This window comes from Gallus gallus, chromosome 15 (assembly GCF_016699485.2).
Source record: "Gallus gallus isolate bGalGal1 chromosome 15, bGalGal1.mat.broiler.GRCg7b, whole genome shotgun sequence".
Taxonomy (NCBI): Eukaryota; Metazoa; Chordata; class Aves; order Galliformes; family Phasianidae; genus Gallus; species Gallus gallus.
In genome coordinates this window covers 131,371-149,841 of record NC_052546.1, presented here as the reverse complement: position 1 = coordinate 149,841, position 18,471 = coordinate 131,371, and the positions used below count along the sequence as shown (strand labels likewise).

Below are 18,471 nucleotides of genomic sequence, written 5' to 3'. Positions count from 1 at the left end.
GAATAACAAAGCAACAACAACAAAAACCAGTGAATTGCAGGATATTGAACAAGAAGCACTGGTTTTAATGCTGTAATAAGTAACATGGGTACTATGATGTGCCAGACAGCAACAGAGAACTTTACCCACAAAAGCACTGTCCTTTTAGAGTAGCTCAGAGTAACTCACATTGAGACAAAGACAAGCATTATTTGGTTGTTTGATAAATCAAGGACTACCTACCTCTCTGGCTTCATGTGTGTCAGGGACAGTTATTCTATATGGTGCATCAGGAATGTCATAGTATGGCTGGTCCTTGTGAATATCCTAATCAAAAACAACAATCAGTTCTCAAAATAAAATACATTATCAGTTAACTTGAATATTACGAACATCACTCTTCCTAAATAACTGCTCCCAAAGTAAATCTGAACAGCTCTAAGAGATGTTTTTTTATTCCAGTAAGGTTTTCAGTACAAGCAATTCGAAAATTCCAGAAGTCTTCTCAAAATTTAGCATGAAAATAAAACTTAATAAAGTATTTCCATCTTTAAAAATACTAGTCGGTAATAATTGAAATATTACAGATTAATAATAGGTACTGAATACAAAAGATATAAACACATATACACTGGAAATTGTATATGCTGACAACCTTTATTGTTCAAAAAAAACAAAAGAAGCCATCAACAAACTTTTATGCAAAATGAGATTAAAGTTAAACTATCCAAAATGGTTAATACTGTTTTCTGTACTACTAAATTTGATTTTCTGAGTATCTGGTAACTTTATGAAATGCCATATAACTGCAAAACAAAGCAAAACATTCAGTTCTATGAAAGTTAAAAAAAAAAAAAGGAAACACGCATCTTGTACTCTAATAACACCATTATAAAAGAAACTTACTGCACTAAGAGACAGTGACAATGTCTGCAGAATGTCAAGCATAGTCTTCAGCACAGTTCCGCTCCACAGCAAGTGAGGAAATCTAGAGCAAGACAGGATTGGAAGGAATTTCTTTTCTCAAGACATGGAGCTCCTCAAAGAGCACTAGATAAACTCATACTCTACAGGAATCACAATTTGCCTTGGCTCACAGCAGGCAGGCTCAATACATGCTTGAAAGCTCTCTGAAAAGCAAGCTAAGTAAAGCTATTCCATCAAAGAACATGCTGGAGTTATTTCATGGGCACTTCGCTTTGCTCCATCCATGGGGAATGCTAAGTAGACAGAGACAATTCAAGCATGGATTTCAGAGACTGGGTTAAAAATGCTGTTGCCTGTTATTTTACAAGGTGATGTTTCAGCAGAAGTAGCAGCCACCAAATCCACGACTGCTTTCCTTAATTGTATTAGTATTCACAAAGCAGTCCATGTGAAAAGAACAGCGGAGTAAAATCTATACTCACTTGTCTACTAGACCAGATAAGTATTTGTCTGCAACTCTCCTGATCCTCTTGTGAATGTGGTTAAAATTCACCAGTAAGAACTGAGCATGTCGCTCCAGCTCTTCTTCATTCTCCTTGGTTTTAGGCTAAAACACATGCCAAAGAAGTATAAAGCCAAGTACGTTCCCTTAAAATGAATAAGAACTTCTACATTAATTTTAAAGTTTAGATGCCATGTTACTTACTTTATCAGCCATCATTGTCAGAAAAGCTTCAAACACCTTATCAGCAACAGCTATCACACACTGCATCATTCCTGAAGAATTGAGAGAAGTTACAGGTTTGATAAGAACTGAGTTTTCTTTATTCTTAACAGTTAAAAAGCATTCATGCTTAGCAAGCCAGCATTGAACCAAGCTGTTTCAAAACTAAGACAAAATATTTGGCAAGAATAAAACAACAAGCACTCCAGCGAATGAGATTTTTTTTTTTTTTTTTAATTGTTGAATTTGGTTTAATTTTGCACGTTTGTAGATAACTTCCATGCATTTCAACTTGGTAAACTTACCAGATTTGTCTTTTTGAATTGCTTTATCCTCAAAATAGCAAAACATGACTTGGAAGCGATCTTGATCAGTTGAACGCAGTACCCTAGGAGAGCAAGAGCTTTGCATGCTTTTTTTCCACTTTTATTTAAAAATCTTCAACACAAATCTACATACTCTAACAACACATTACATACCACATAAACACAGTAATGATTCATCTCATGCTAACTTTAAGTTTCTAATGAGTGTGATACTGCCATTTGTTTCTACATTCAACTAAGTGGACCCAAATGTTAGGGGAAAAAAAAAAAAAGTATGTCATCAAGAGAACAAATTTCACGCCTTAGGAATAGGAAACTTGATGATAATACACTTATAAAATCATTGCAAACAAACAAATCCAAAAATATATACAATCTTAGACATTTCTATAGCTTTTGTCTGCACTGAATGTGTACAATGGAACTATCACTTAGCAAAAAAAAAACATTTCTAAAAATACAGCCAAAATACAGTTCTGATAAAAACTGTATGTGTTGTCAACTATTGTCAAAGTAAAAATAGGATGGGGAAGTTTTTACCTACTTTCCTTACTACTAGACTTGCACCTCAGCTTTCAGCTACGCAACGTTTTGCGTAGCAGCAAAGAATATACTTCTAAAGAAATAAAATACATGAATTCATTCAGTAAATCACATTAGTACAACCTAACACACATTACTGAGGCAAAAGAACACTCACTACAAAAAAAAAAAAAAAACAACAAAACATATTTTCACAGCATCTACATTACATTAATCTTACAGAATAGATTATTTTTCAGATATTTTAATCCTTCTGCAATGCAAGGATGGGACTTCAACTTTAGGTAAGAGATACATTATACTTCAAAAGATTCAAAGATGCTCCTTTGAAAAACCCTTTTGTCCATCTTCTGTTAATTTCTACATAGAGGAGCATTCATTTTTCTGGCTCTGCTATATCATCACATCCTTTTACCTATCATGATTTCTGTACAGATTTATTCTTAGTCTCAGAATCTTCAGTGGAGCTATTTTGACTCAAAATACTGATTCTCATTTGCCATAGTGTCAGGCAAATCTGATTTGAACATAAAAAATAAAAATAAAAAAATCAGAATAAAGGTACATGTATACATATACCTCATGTACTCCAGACGGTAAACAGAAAGGAGATATGTAGACATGGCAAAGTCCAGCTTATTGATCAATGCTGACACTTCTGGAGGAGGATCCAGGAGATTTATTATGGTACTCCGCAGTTCATTTAACTCAGCCTAGAGATGAATACATGCAGTTATGTGAAATGGGAGGACTATATTACTTTGTATTCTGAAAAATATTCATTTTAACTATTAGTCTTTTTAATGTTCACAAATATGCCAGGATGCCTCTGTACGCAGACTAGGACCAACATGCTCTAACACAGCAAGTCAAATTCTTAGTATACATAATTAAACAGAATAGTGGAGTCAAACTCCTTGCTAAAAATAACTACTAGTTTCCACACAATTATACCGTGAAGAAATACAATTCCTCTAAGTAACATAATGTAATTTTGATCAATACCGAATATCAGTATGATAACAATAATAACAATAAGTTCAGCTTCTGAAAATTCACGGAACCATTGCTTTGATGTCACAGAATTATGTAACTAGGCTGTAGGGAAACAGTTGAATCACGGCCTGAACCTCTGATTGACCACCTGAGATGAGAATTGAGTCAGCCACAGGGGCACAGGTGAACGCAATTTCACCTGAGTGACCGGAAGGGGTGGAGCCTGGCTGTACCCCTCCTAGACCCCATTTAAGGGCTGACTCCGAAGGAGGAAGGATCTCTATCTGGAGATCACTCCTCTTGGAGCCCTTCTATGAGCCCTGGACATGGGTAAGCTCTTTATTTCATTACTCCTTTGTAATGCGATAACCTTTCTGGTCCAATACCTGTATACCTATTTGCCATACATAGGCACACACAGACTTCTGTATTATTTGGGAGCCATAGACATCTTATATGCTGCAATTGAATTCACCATACACTGCTACTATAAATAGCCTTCATGTAAACATCCATCCTGCCAACACCAGAGGGAGTATACTAGTACTATGCAGGACAATAAAAGATAAAGTTCAACTAAAATACATTTCTTGGAACAAGGACAAAGAATGAATATGTTGTTTTCTTCCAAAGCTTTTTTTTTTCCTCTCTACAGTTAAGGTTTTGCCTCTGTCTGATGTAGAATGGATGAGACTATTAAAAGGCTTCCATCTCCATGAAGACTTGGTTTCTACAGCTGATCAAAATAGTACAGCTGCCAGCCTAAAAATCTATATTAACACACAGTAAAACAATCTAAAACATTTCTATATACTGCTGTCAAAAGAGCTGTGCAAAAAAAGCTATTTTTGCTAAGAGAATGCAGGTTAAATTCATATTCTGCCTTTGAAATGGTTATTCTTGGTTACTAAATCACTTAACAGTTGATAGACATTAAGAAAGGAGGCAGTAGAAGAAACCAATTCTTACAGAAGTCACAGTATCATTCTTCATGGCAGAATTGTACTGAAGAACAGATCTGAGTGGTTCTTTGCTAGGAAATGTGAGTAAGGGAGACTTGGTGGCAATTTCACATACACCCTCATACCATTCCTCTGGCCAGAGACCTGGAACACAAATATGAAGAGAAAAGTGGAGCAAGAGAGAAAAACAATATTAAGACTCCCAAGGTTAATCAGCATTATCCAACTCTGCACTACTTCCTTGAACAAATTTTTCATGTTCTTCACAAACACAATGGTCTATGTTCCAAATATAACACACACGTTTAAGTGATTCCAAGTGAAACTTCTAAATAGATAATAAGTTTCTACTACTTTTCCCTTTGTACCCCATGCATCTGATTTTCCATTTCAGGAACTTGGCGATCAAAATTAATAATTAAGTTACAGATAATTGCTATATTAAGTTTGAGGATAAGTTGTAAAGTACTGAATCTCATAGCAAAACAGAACAGTTTCCATCTGCTTATCAGAAGTTTAAATATGAGCAGCAATGTTTTTCTTTTCAAATTTACACCACCTGATCCTTCCACAGCAAATCCCATGAGCACTGAATACAACCAGAAGTCACGGAACAGCTTTTGCAATCTCGGCTTGGCTTCCTTGATGGGTGGCAAGCGTCTAGTGAGCTAACAGAGAAAAATAAAATCAGAAAATGGTGGCAATCGCAATAACCTAATTCCATGTGAAGGAATCAACTTCTGTACTTTCATCTACTATGATTTACAGAGGTAATACATTTTGTCACCTGAAGAAACTAATACAATATTACTAACATTATTTTGAAGAAAAACTATATATTTTTATAACAGCATAAATTCAAGATGCCGAAACTAAATTTCCATGGTTTCCACACAGGAATACCACCATACTGATACAGTAACCCGAAGGGAATACCTTACATTAGTATACATCACCCATAGAGAGGAAGAGACCATAAAGTCCTTTAAACTGTGAGCTAAAGACAGCATCGTGAAGCTTTGTTGTATCAGAGAGGAACTAAAAATCAAAATATTAGTCAAACATACTTCTGGTTGCTATTGTTTATTGGATTTGTGGAAATACACTGAGGCTCCAGTTGGGGATGTTTTACGGTTTTCACCCACGCACATAATGACATCAGTCCTGGAGAATTTACTATCTAAACAGGCATGTAAACGAACATCATTTCTAACACATCTATTCAAGTTGTCTGACAGCCTTTTCACAGACAGCTTGTACATGTACATAGAATGTAAATGTACATAGAAAACCTGACAGTCTTTTACCCTAAAATTGTTAGCAGCACAGACAACGTTAAAAAAAATTAAAGGAAAGCTTCACTAAACTATGAGGTTTACCTAATATGACCAGATATTATTACTGTAGACTTCATTATAAGAAGTCTATCTACTCTAACCTGAAGAGATTTTTTTCTAACTAAAATAATTCCATTGTGGTATGAAAACACACAGTACTTCAGTAAAACCTTACATAAAGCTAACTTTGGACATATTTATAGATCATAAGGCAGTCTGCCATTAAAACAACTAAAAATTCCTATATTGCAGTACAATTAACCTGAGTCCTAGCTGGTGACCAGCAATGCTGAGTTGACAGCAAATGCCTGCACCAGTGGCACACTGACAGAAGTAGCCTCACAGGCCCAGTAGCCTCACAGGCCCAGTAGCCTCAACCACATTTGAGGTAACATACAAATAATAACATAACCTCATCTCAGCACAAAACAGCAGTGACATGGTTTCTGCTAGTCTTAAAATAGCCAAGTTTATATGCGTGCTTGACTATGAAGCTTTACGAACACACCAACTTTTGCTCAAAGATTTTCCTCAAATGTGAGCAAGTACCTGCAAAGCCATAAAAGTAGTTTAACAAACAACAAACCAAGCAATCCAGCAGAGATCACTAGGCAAGGGAGGGATTTTGGCTGACGAAGTAAGTTTAGCAGTGTTTGGTTTAGAGAATGTTTACTTTGGGAGATATACAAAAAAAACTAGCATCAAAGTTCAGATTTAAAACTTGCCATTCCCCTCACTTGAGCTATTCAACACATCTTTTCCATACAGTGACTTAAAGGTAAGCCTCATTCACATCTGTTATTTTAGGTAGATCTGACACAAATGAACATATATTGCAGAGTAGAGGAATGCTTCGTGTAGGTGGAGATGAGCATTGATTAAACTTTAGCGAAGATGAGAATGTAAAGTTGGGAACTACTGACAGCAAATTCTTATACAGCAAAAGCTGAAAACACTTTTCCGTGTTACTGGATAGAGAATGGTAGCAGAGAGATAAAAAAATCATCCTTTTCTCTTCTGGGGTGGGGGAAATAAAAAAAGAAAGAAAGATGAATTTATGAAGAAATGAGTACTCCTAATTCAAGTCCTTTAATCAGAATGCAAATCCTTCAAAATGCACCTTCAAGTGATCCTTCATCATTGTAAAAACAATTCATTTTTTATATGGGATAATCACCCTGTTTTAAAATTTCAAGCTAATTACTTTGAGGGGAGAGTTCAGAAAATTAAGTCTTAGCTTAGTTACTTAAGTCCTGTTACAAGCTTGAAAAGCGCTGTGAGCAATGGTTTACAAATTTGTGCATCTATGTATTTTACTTCTACAGCTCCTTGGTCTATTTGCCAATTTGCAAAACATTTTAATCAACCTCTTAGTAAAATTTTACTTTCACCATATTCAGCATTTTTTCCTACATTATAAAATCTTTGTTTTTTTTTTTTCTTTGATCAAAGCAAATGCTATGAATTGAAATTGATTTTATAAAGTCACCAAATAACTTCCTAAAGAAGCATTGTAAAAAAATCAAGACCCTGGCATTCAGACACCCATTTTACAGTGTCACCTGACAGAGTTATTGAATGTTCGTGTATTGGTCTTTGACTACTGCAGGAAGAATTTAAACTTTTTCATAACTTTTTAAGATTACTGTAATTACTGCAAGTCAGAATGATGGTGAAAAGTCTCTCAGACCTACTTCTTGTCAGATGAGTAAGGCTGATGGATTAACTTCAAATTATGTATCTAATATTAGTTCTTGATTTTGAAGTCATGACAAAAAAAAAAAGTCAGCAGTGCACTGCTCAAGAGACAAAGAAGAGACCAAGCTCCTTCTTGGGAAAAAAAAAAAAAAATAGCAGATTCTGCTTAAATATAGACACAGATACAGTAAGAAGTGAAGTTAGAAATCTATCATCAGGATAACACTAGGACTGGAGGAAGTTACAAACAGGAACTTATAGGACTTCACATCATGAAGAAAACACTACATATTGTGCAGTGCTGTATAAAAGTAAATTGAAACTAAATACAACTAAATAAGAAGCAGATTCAAGAATCCAAACAGAAGAGGCAGATAGGTGTACCACGGTTGTAAAAAGTGAGCACGCCCATGGAGCAACACACAAAACAACAAGCAGGCCAGCATGAACATTTAAACACTTCACACACTGCAGCCCCACTACCAGCATGCAGTGCAGATAAATGTCTAAGTTTGTTACTACAGCCCAAACCTCCTCTATTCCATCAAAGTTCAGCTTTACTGTTCCAAAAATTCTCCCAAATTCTTTTCATCTTTTTTTTTTGCTCTAGCTTCCTAATGTCTATTCTTCAAATTCTTCAATGCATCTCAGCCTTCCAGTGACCTCCTTCAGTGGATCTCCAGTCCCTCCTCCTACAAAGCTGAGATCTTTCAACTTCTCTTCAACTTGTATTTTTAGTAACACAGTAAACATTTTAAGCAACTGTATTTTACACATAAAATAGATCAGTGTATTTCAGGTAATTAATTTACTATCACTGAAATATGTCAATAACCGCTACTTAAGCAGGAAGAGTTCAACCAATTATCTAGCAGGATGGAGACATTATGTAAGCAAAAATGGTTACCAGTAAAACAAATTTATCTATCTACCTAAGACAGATAAATGCTGTTGAATAAAGTAACTACAGACTTTGTGGTCTGACAGAATCCATTGAAGGCCTAAAATTATGGAACAGACAATTAAAATTCAATTACCCTCTTTCTTTCAACTTCCTTGTCTTCCAAGTTTTCAGAATGAAGTTCCTATTTCCTTTGCTTGCCTTGGCTGTCATCATAACCTCCACATTCTGTGGAATCAAGGACTTCAGTGACCATTTTGAAAGCCTCAAAGATGCACATACACACGAAAATGGAACCTACAATATGCCAGACCTACCACTCGAGTTCCACAGAGAAAACACTATCACCAATGACTTGATTCCTGAAGAGGAGGAGGAAGAGGACTATCTAGATCTTGACAAGATATTGGGTGAAGACGACTACAGTGACATTATCGATGCTGCTCCACACATAGTTTCTGAAATTCAGCAAGGAAATATTCTGGAACTTTTCCAAGGCAAAACCAGAATCCAGCGTCTTAATATCCTCAATGCAAACTTTGGCTTCAATCTTTATCGGAGTGTAGCGGACAAAGCCAACTCCTCAGACAATATTCTCATGGCTCCTGTTGGTATTTCCACTGCAATGGCTATGATTTCCCTGGGTCTGAAGGGTCAAACTCAGCAGGAAGTATTATCTGTTCTTGGCTTTGAAGACTTCATTAATGCCAGCGCGAAATATGAGCTTATGACTGTTCATAACCTCTTTCGGAAACTCACTCATCGGCTCTTCAGGCGCAATTTTGGTTATACTCTGAGGTCTGTCAACGATCTTTATATTCGTAAGGACTTTTCTATTCTGAATGATTTCAGAAACAATATGAAAACATACTACTTCGCTGATGCCCAACCAGCTGATTTCTCAGATCCTAACTTCATAACCAAAACCAATGAACGCATCTTGAAGCTGACCAAAGGATTAATAAAGGAAGCTCTTGTGAATGTAAACCCCACAACGCTTATGATGATTCTTAACTGCCTTTACTTCAAAGGTAAGTAATCCCAGACTAAACTTAAACAGATTCTATAGCTCAAAATAGACAACTGATTCTCTCATCACGAACACTACTATTAACCTCTTAGTTTGCATGTTTCTGTAGCACAGAGTTATGCCCTGAAATTAGTGCATATTGTAGTAGGACAGCAAGAACTTGTTATAGACAAATGCTTATAGTCTAAAAGTGAGACTAAAAAACAACATATGAATGCTAAGTAGCCTCAGAAGGCATGGACTCTGTAGAAGTCTTGGGTGGTGAGGAAGTACTTTATGTGCAAGCTACTAGTCAGATTCAGGCCTACTTCAGGTTATTGGCTTCACTGAGAGCGCAGAGGTTGATTTCAGTTAAAGTGTTTAACGTTCCTAAAGTATTAAGGATTCAAAGGAACGACTATAAGGACCTTCTAGCTTAAAGTACATGTTTTTATGTGATCAGTATGCGATCCTTGTCAATGAGTCTATCCAGAGGGCTGAAGACAATAATCAAAACATTCCCCTAAAATTAAAAAAAAAAAAAACAAAAAAACCACATTCACTACTTGGAGTGTTTCAGAAATTCAGCATGGCCTGTCTGCTGCTATGAGCTCCTATATGCTTCACTATAGACTGAACAATTAGAAATAAATATATATACACAATATCCTCTTAATATGAATTCTTATTTTCAATTTCTTCACACTTCAGTTTATTGTCCCTGGTGAGATTTTCAACTTTGGCTATTTGCCTCAGGTTGAAAGTTCACAATTTTTACAACAATTATTTACAACAATATTAAATGAGCAAAAAAAGACAGTAGGTGCAAGCAAAAGAGGAACTGAGGAAAAAGTCAAAACCTGTTACTGACTGTGTAAGATGAAATCAGATAAAAGTAAAGTAATGCATCAGGAGGGAAAGAGAGATTACCACAAATGGAGAGCAAAGCTTTTGAGTACAACATACTGCTTTCCATAAAGGAGTTTCCTTTTTCGCATTATGACCCTGCTTCCTGAAAACACATACTTAAGGTCTCTCTTCAAACTACATTGCCAGCATTTGATTTTTCAACAGTGTTCCTTCAGCTTTACACAACGTACCTTTTTCACTGTCTTGCAAGGCATTATTTCCTTGAATAATGTTGTTTTTCTCTTTAAAAAAATCTAGTTTTCAATGAGCGTAAGATTCAAATAATCCCCTATTTCAAAGTACCATCCAAAATCAAAATATTTGTATCCTTCAATACATATCTGATGATAATGTTTTTTCATAATGAAGGTTTGAATTCACTATCCATTAGACTACCCAGAAAACAAACAAAAAAAAAAAGCACTACACAACGTGAAACAGATGCATTGTTTTTCATGATGTGGCTGTATTTTAAATATCTTCTGTTTTAAAATACATACTCTGAAATCATTAAGTGCTTGCACTGTCTCAAAAAAACAAAGACACCAATAAAAATTAAATAGCTTTAACATTGGAACTCTTGAGCCATCAATATCAAAAAGACTTCTGTTTTTTTCTTTTCTTCTGGGGAGTCCTGTTAGTATGAATTACCACTGCATCTCCTGCTGAAGATTGTAATTTCTAACCCATAAAACCAAAAACGATCAATTCCATATTGAGATGCATCATTCCTTTATCTTACAGTAACATTCTCCTGGTAATTCCATTTCAAGTGAAGTAACTTTTCAAAAGCAGGTTCTGCTCCTTGTGTACCCACTGTGTTTAGTAGTCCTTTGAGAAATACTACCTTTTGTCCATGTTTCAAATTACAACATTTACACCATTTGTGTCACTGCAGACAAGCTGTGTTTTGCCCTTAAAACCAAGAAACCTTTGAGTATTCTCATGTATACAGAGAGGCTCAGTACAAGAGTCATTGAGCAATGGTACAGCTCCAGATACCAAGAAGTCTTAAGTTTCTCCTATGCAAAATCCATCAAGAATTAATTGGAAGCTATTCAGTCTTGGTAAGAAAAAAAAGTTTTATCTTGGGTAGGCATCCAGCATACATGTGAGACCTATTCTCCACTCCTCCTATCAAGTAGAAGCCAGTTATTTTAGCCATGGTAGACCACAGCAGCTTTTGATGACTGAAAGATTTTAACAGGTTCAAAATTGCTTCTCTGATAATTTAGTCACGAATACAAGAAAAAAAGCCTATTAGTGAAGACAACTGATTGGTTCTACCACCCAGATGGAATCCAAAACATCATCCTGGGAGGATTTTAAACAGTCAAGAAAGTCAGCACAGTGCAACCTGGTTTCTGCTAAACCCAGACCACATGCTTCTTGTTAGAGAAACAGTACTTTACACCAAGACAAATGTACTCGTCAGTGTGAATCCATGAGAAAGTTTTCTGCTCCCATCCCTTAGGAGGCAACAGAGCTGCTGAAGCTCCCACAGCCCATGATGGCTTGCAATCATTACCTAGCATGAGTCCAATTCCTGTGAATTCTGCTGCCTGAAGAAATCCAGATGGTGCTTTCTCCTGACAACTAAGGCAATTTATTTGGGAATAGCGTAATCCATTTTATATTCCCCTCTCTTCAGAATAACTACAGTCTCACTTTGACTGCTCCTAACACATCAAGAAAACATCAGAATGGAAGTCTGACTCAAGGTTTTTTGTTACCACACAGACAATTTAAAAGTCAAATTAAGGGGCTCAGAATCATTTACCCCTACTTCGAAAGATTAGATTAAAGTTAAGTTTGTAGACTATCCACATGGTTGCAGTCATACTCCCCATATATTTGCTTGCCAATGGCAACCTAAAATCTAAAACTTCAACAGGAAGTACCAGTAGCCCTATCTCCACTACGAAATTCTAGTTTTCTCTGCCTATTAAGAACGTTTCTCACAGAGCTACAGCTCTAAGGATAATAAAGCAGCACTGCTAAAAAAGCACTGGCTTTGTGTGTCTGCTTGGTTTTGTTTCTTAGTTTTTCTTTTGTTCACCATCAGGGTATCAATTATGTTTTCTCAGCTGCAACGTGTGTTGAACTGCATTCTTTGAGAATAAATTAGATGACCAACAAGCATGCTGAAATCAAATCAAACTGGATCATACAATTAACTAGTAAACACCCAAACTGTTCAGAAAGTCTTAACATGGTACATTCATTGGCTTGGACTAATTAAGTCAAAATAATGCCTTCAGGATAATATCTTTGAAATATTATGCGAAATGAAAACAGCTGTTACATAGCTTGATGCATCAATAACATGCCTGATGCAGTCTACTTCAGAACTGGATTCAAGTATCAGATCTCAAAAAAAAAAAATACAGCCGTACTGTTAGGTGAAAGCTCTATCAAGTGGTTTGCATCAGTTTATATTTTCTAATTTCTAGATTCCTTATAGAAAAAAGGGGCACACAGAGCCCTTTCACATACCCAGTTTGCATTACCTCTGTAATTCAGAACATTAAGATCAGATGAATTTTAAGCTGGAAATAAAGACAAATTTTAAAGTTGCTTTAAAACCTATGCTCTCATTCTGGCTTAAGTAAAATTAACATTCACCTATAGCAAGTTCAAATTTATATGAATAAAGTATAACATATACTTTTACTCTGGGAGTGTTTTTTTAAATAAGGATATTTTCTTTCTTTCTTTTTTTTTTTTTTTTTTAATTTATCTGTCTTCTGTATTACCAGGAACGTGGGAGAATAAGTTTCCAGTGGAAATGACAACCAAGAGAAGTTTTCGACTGAATGAAAAGCAAACAATAAAGGTTCCTATGATGCAGACTAAAGGGAACTTCCTAGCTGCTGCAGATCCAGAGCTGGACTGTGGCGTGATCCAGCTTCCATTTGTGGGGAACATCAGCATGCTGATTGTACTTCCACACAAGCTCTCTGGCATGAAAGCCCTAGAAAAGCAAATAACCCCTCAGGTGGTGGAAAAATGGCAGAAGAGCATGACGAACAGGTATCTGCTGAAAAATACATTTTGTTAAAGTCTTAATATACTTTCCTGGTCATACTGGCAAGGGAAAGTCGGCAGCATAGAAGAAAACATATTTTGACTTAAAGCATTCAACTTAAGCTTATTACAACTTATACAGAAGTGACAAATCGCTAGCTTAGAACCCCAGAAAATTTCAGTTCATTATAAGCATTACCAATCACACATTGAAATGCCCAGACCCTATATACTATGTGCACAACCAAAGCAAAGCATTGTGTTATGCCAACAAACTAACAGTATGTTAATTAATTTTTAAAGAACACAGCTTAAAAAATAATAATGCCTAATTTGTAAAAGCATGGTACAAGTTCTTGTATTAATTGTGCCCTACTTTTTAAAACAAATACATAGCAAAGAAATTACGCAAATATGCATCTTCTCAACAATTTTTTTTTTGTTTTTCATTTTTATTTTTACTAGAACCAGAGAAGTAGTTCTGCCTAAATTTAAGCTGGAGAAAAACTACAACTTGATTGGTTTTCTGAGATCCATGGGAATAGAAGAACTATTCAGTGAAAAAGGCAACTACTGTGGTGTATCGGAAGAGAAAGTCTCCATTGACAGAGTATTTATACCTCTCCTTGTCTTCACCTCCTTTCTGACTAAGCGATATCATCTGAAAACAAAGTACCATAATAATAATTCACAGTTTAATAATCTAAAATATTATTTTATATAGACTTTCTTGGAAGATATAGGGGGGTTGTGGGTTTCTCTATATGTCCTTGCCTTTTTTATCTTTTTTTTTTTTTTTTTTTTTTAAGAGAAATACATTTAATTGGATGTCAAGTTGATCAATTAGATGTCCGGTTGATCAGACAGTCAGCAACAGGGCTACTCAGAAGCCAAGCCCAAATGATTGCTGCCCCACAGGTGCTACCAGCAAGAGTGTTAAAAGGCAGCCACATGCAGGACACTGCTTTGCTGGGAGAGAGAAGGCTATGAGCACATCATTTGTGTATACTGAGATCCTTCTTTATTTTATGTTATTTTTCCACAGTTCAATCATCAAGGCACAATAACTGTGAATGAGGAAGGCACAGAAGCTGGAGCAATAACCAACGTTGGATTCATGCCTCTTTCTACTCAGATTCGCTTTATTGTCGACCGCCCCTTTTTGTTTCTGATCTATGAACATCGTACCAATTGCCTTCTGTTCATGGGTAGAGTTGTCAACCCTGCCAAGCCTTAAAGCAGAGAACACCACCGACATGCTTTCATACGCAGGTTGTATAATTACGCATTAATATATCACAGAAGTATCACAAAAGGCAATTTTCTTGTCATATTAGTTAATACAAAAGCCACTGGTATAAAAAATATACAGTATCTATAAATACTTATACGTGAATGGACTCAATAGCAGATGATTTGACTGCAGTGGCTAGTGCAATGTATCAATACAAGTATATTAAGAAATATCTCAAAGTAACTTACTCTGTGTTTTACTTCACTCTGTAAAATGTAATCAATAAAATATGAAGACTATCTGGATTCTTGAAGTTCAGATCTATTTTTTTTTTTTTTTTTGCTGGAGTACCTTTTCATAGTAAATAGGAATAAGAAAATCCTAGGTACCTGACTGGCATTAGAAATCTATGCCTCTCCTGGATACTTCTACATACTCTAATAACAGTAGGTGCCAGCATTCTTGCTTTTGCTTGTACCATTTAACATTCAGCAGACCATGCTACCAACCATGAACTTAACGGATCAGCAGAACAAAGAGGAGACAAAGTCTTGGTGTAATGAAATCCTAATGGATCCACTACCTTTCCCCAGTCTGACTTTGTTGGTTTCAACACAGTTCTCTGATCTCTACCCATAGAAGCAATTTCAGAATTAGGCCAAGCAGGTAATTCCTTAGAATACCTTATGTATTGTGAGCAGCTAGCAAAACGCTCTTTTGATCAGCTAAATGTCACCTAATTCTCTCTACAAAAATTGATTTATAGCAATGACAATGTTTGTTTACAATTCAAATGCACTCTCCATGCTTAACTCAACAGACAAAACTTTTCAAATCATGCACTAAGACTGCAAACAAGCTTGCTTCATATCTGAAAAAGTGAAAATATTCTACGGAGTACAGGCAAATCACCACCAACCTGGTATCAGAAACAGAGCTACACCTTACATACAAGTTATTAAAGCCTCTGAACATGCCCATGTCTTTCACCTTCCTTTGCATCTTGACTTCTAAAACACGTCTCTCAAATCAGTGATTTTTTAGGTTATATCCAAAATCAAATATTCTATAAATCTAAGTATATTTGTATTATAAATTTCCCTCACGTTAACAAAAATACAAAAAGCTACAAAAAAAGCCATAAACCAACACTTTAAACAGCTTAAGAAGTAAGGCAACTCTTTAGAAGGTATTTTTCAATATTAAACTCACTGATTGCACATTGCTGACATTTGTAATTTTTCATCTACTACCATTATTTTCCTCATACATAAAGTCATTTTTAACAGAATAGCCAAAGAAACTAACATCAAACAAAAAACCCAGATGTTTCTATTTCTAGCTTACACTGTGCTTACTCAAAAGTCAACACAGGGAACACGATTTTTAGTACTGAAGTTTTACTATACAAACCGTTATAATTCATGTAAACATTTCATCTTTATCTATATTCAAAATATTAAATATTCACATCCCAAATATAACCAGTCTATCACAGATTAAATGAGCTGGAGGATCTGATTTTTTTCCTTTTGTCTTTGCAACCTAAGTAACCAGAATTATTCAAGGGGAAGAGGTCAAGCATAAAAGCAAATCAGCTACTGCTCAAAACTCACGCTCTTCATACATTGTGCAAGAAAGTCAAATATTTGCTTCAACAACCATAATGTAACCATTAACTCTTGCTACAGATTCTGGCATTGACTCTATTTAAAGGTCACATTAGTTAAGAAAAATGCAGTTTTCACTGGCTATTCAGAAAAAAATACATCAATAAAAATCTGAAACAAAACTATTTCCATAACTTTTACATTAAGTCTCTAACAAACACTAATCTTTCTTTTTTTGTCTCCATTATGTAAGGAATGATCTTGCACCCTCATCAGCGATGACACTACCATTCGCTTAAGTGATAAGTCAAAAATACTACCCACTAGATTATACATCTCAACACAAGATCTGCTACTTCATTCAAAAACTAAGCAGATATTGAATAGTAATCCAAGTCATTTATAAATACATTTCTGCAAATCTAGGATTTGGTTATGTTGGAAACTGATGGAAGAGATGGAGGAAGGTTCTATGTCATCAGTGTTAATTTAGGGCTCTCGTCCTGGAAAATGTTCAGTAAGCAATGTGAGTGCAGAATATGAAAAGCATTATTTTTTTTTCTTGTTAACAGATGTACAGTATTAGCAAATTACAGATAGGCATGCTTACTGCATGTATGTAATACATTTTCCTCTTCTATCCCACTAGCTGTGCAAAAAAAAGAAAAAAAAAACCGAAAGAAAAATTCAACTCCATGAGGGAGAAAGTGACCTGATGCTTTTTGTCTTCCAATAAACTTGTCTGGATCTTTTACATCTAAAAGTCCTGTAGAAACTACAGTGAGTTGACTAGTCCTCCTGACTTGGGAACCCAGCTCGGACATAATAAGCTTTTTATTGGGAGTCTATTAAGGTCACACACCAATTTTTGGATGGATTAGAAGTTACACTTCACTTTAAAAAAAAAAATAATAACGAAAAGCAGATAAACAGAAGATGTGAACCTGGAATGGCCACCAGAATCCTAAAATGCTATCAGCATGATAGCCAATTCTAGTTTCTAGTTTCAGGATACACAGGATAATTGATAACACTTCCTCTCCTACATCCTCTTTTTTTTTTTTTTTTTTAAAGAAGCAGAATTTGCTGCACTGCCAAACTTTATTTTTAACTTTTGGTCTTCACTTTTTCTCTAGGCACTTTTTCTTTGGGTAAGTGCTGTTTATTACACTGCACGCCATACATTATACAGAGTATAACATGGTATTATTTAGTGGTACTATTTAGCCCACAGAACTCTCTAAATTCATGTTTAGTGATATTTTGTGATTCACAGTTAAATTATTAACTATACTACTGCATACTGGATGCTTACTTGTACACTAGTTCACTAGCTGTTAATCAAACCATTTGACTTTGCAATAGTAGTGATACTTGATATAAGTGAGAAAAACTATTCAATTACTCAACTGGGTACTTACCACAGCAATAACAGGAATAAGGACACCAAGATTCCCTGCGCTACTGGAAGCCTGAGAAAGAAGAAGGAATCATCAAAAACCTCTGCAAAAATATTTCTAATACTTGCTAGATGACATTTCAAGCATCATGCACTCCTACCGCCTATGCACATGAAAACATACATTGCCAATTACAAACCAAACCTTTCAGCTGGATGTGTGTAAGGTGGCCAAGAGAACACCTTTGAAATCCACAACAGTGGACAGAGAGCCAGAAGCTTTTCAACAAGATTCTTCAGGCAGCCTCCTCTTGCAGCCTCTTGAAGAAAAGCCTCTTGTTCCCTTCCAGAACAGTCTTTTAAACTTCAGAATTAGATACTTTGCCTTAAGGTGGAAAATATTAATCGATATAACCTCTTTTCTGATATCCAACAACCACAAGAAAAATGCCCATGTTAAATCACAGAATGAATCACAAAATGAATCATAGAATAGTTTGGGTTTGAAGGGACCTTTAAGAACATCTAGTTCCAAACCCCTAATGTATGGGGGTTGCACAATGCCCCATCCAGCCTGGTCTTGAACACCTCTGGGGAGGGGGAATCCTCAGCCTCTCCGGGCAACTTGTTCCAGTGTCTCACCACCCTTACAGTAAAGAATTTCATCCTAATATCTAGCCTAAGTCCCCCCTCTTCCAGCTTAAAGCCATTTCCCCTCATCTTGTCGATGTATGCCCTTATAAGAAGTCCCTCCCCAGCTTTCCTTCAGGGCCCCTTCAGGAACTGGAAGGCCACTGTAAGGTCTCCTCAGAGCCTTTTCTTCTCCAGGCTGAATAGCCCCAGCTCCCTCAGCATGCCCTTGTAGGTGAGGTGTTTCAGCCCTCTGATCA

The 18,471-nt window shown here is 35.9% G+C and overlaps 2 protein-coding genes across 6 annotated transcripts in view; one reads left to right on the top strand and one right to left on the bottom strand.

The window, feature by feature from the left end:
* Positions 1–18,471, bottom strand: part of PI4KA (phosphatidylinositol 4-kinase alpha) — a 56,600-nt gene that overhangs the window by 20,179 nt on the left and 17,950 nt on the right. For all 4 annotated transcript variants that reach the window (XR_005840101.2, XM_046901194.1, XM_004945480.5 and 1 more), the window contains exons 19-27: positions 17,604–17,654; positions 5,017–5,125; positions 4,465–4,601; positions 3,079–3,212; positions 1,936–2,018; positions 1,613–1,683; positions 1,389–1,513; positions 886–967; positions 223–306 (exon numbers count right to left, since the gene is read on the bottom strand). Coding sequence is in view for 3 of the 4 variants with exons in the window: in XM_046901194.1 (XP_046757150.1) it covers positions 223–306; positions 886–967; positions 1,389–1,513; positions 1,613–1,683; positions 1,936–2,018; positions 3,079–3,212; positions 4,465–4,601; positions 5,017–5,125; positions 17,604–17,654 (876 nt within the window). In the remaining variant the exon portion in view is untranslated. The remainder of the gene's footprint in view (positions 1–222; positions 307–885; positions 968–1,388; positions 1,514–1,612; positions 1,684–1,935; positions 2,019–3,078; positions 3,213–4,464; positions 4,602–5,016; positions 5,126–17,603; positions 17,655–18,471) is intronic.
* On the top strand, positions 6,505–14,877 carry SERPIND1 (serpin family D member 1). 2 transcript variants are annotated; one of them, XM_040648289.2, is made up of 6 exons: positions 6,505–6,572; positions 8,103–8,291; positions 8,561–9,424; positions 13,071–13,344; positions 13,804–13,948; positions 14,384–14,877. In XM_040648289.2, the coding sequence occupies exons 3-6, from the start codon at positions 8,569–8,571 to the stop codon at positions 14,573–14,575; spliced, it is 1,467 nt and encodes a 488-aa protein (XP_040504223.1). In that variant the 5' UTR covers positions 6,505–6,572; positions 8,103–8,291; positions 8,561–8,568; the 3' UTR covers positions 14,576–14,877. The 2 variants fall into 2 exon arrangements, with proteins under 2 accessions (XP_040504223.1, XP_001232767.1); XM_001232766.7 differs by lacking the exon at positions 8,103–8,291.

What these genes read in the sequence shown, in the direction of transcription:
- SERPIND1 (XM_001232766.7), top strand. Translation starts at nt 8,569, where the DNA reads ATGAAGTTCCTATTTCCTTTGCTTGCCTTGGCTGTCATCATAACCTCC. An exon ending in CAGAAGAGCATGACGAACAG is followed by an intron (nt 13,345 to 13,803) that starts GTATCTGCTGAA and finishes TATTTTTACTAG; the next exon opens with AACCAGAGAAGTAGTTCTGC. An exon ending in AGAAAGTCTCCATTGACAGA is followed by an intron (nt 13,949 to 14,383) that starts GTATTTATACCT and finishes ATTTTTCCACAG; the next exon opens with TTCAATCATCAAGGCACAAT.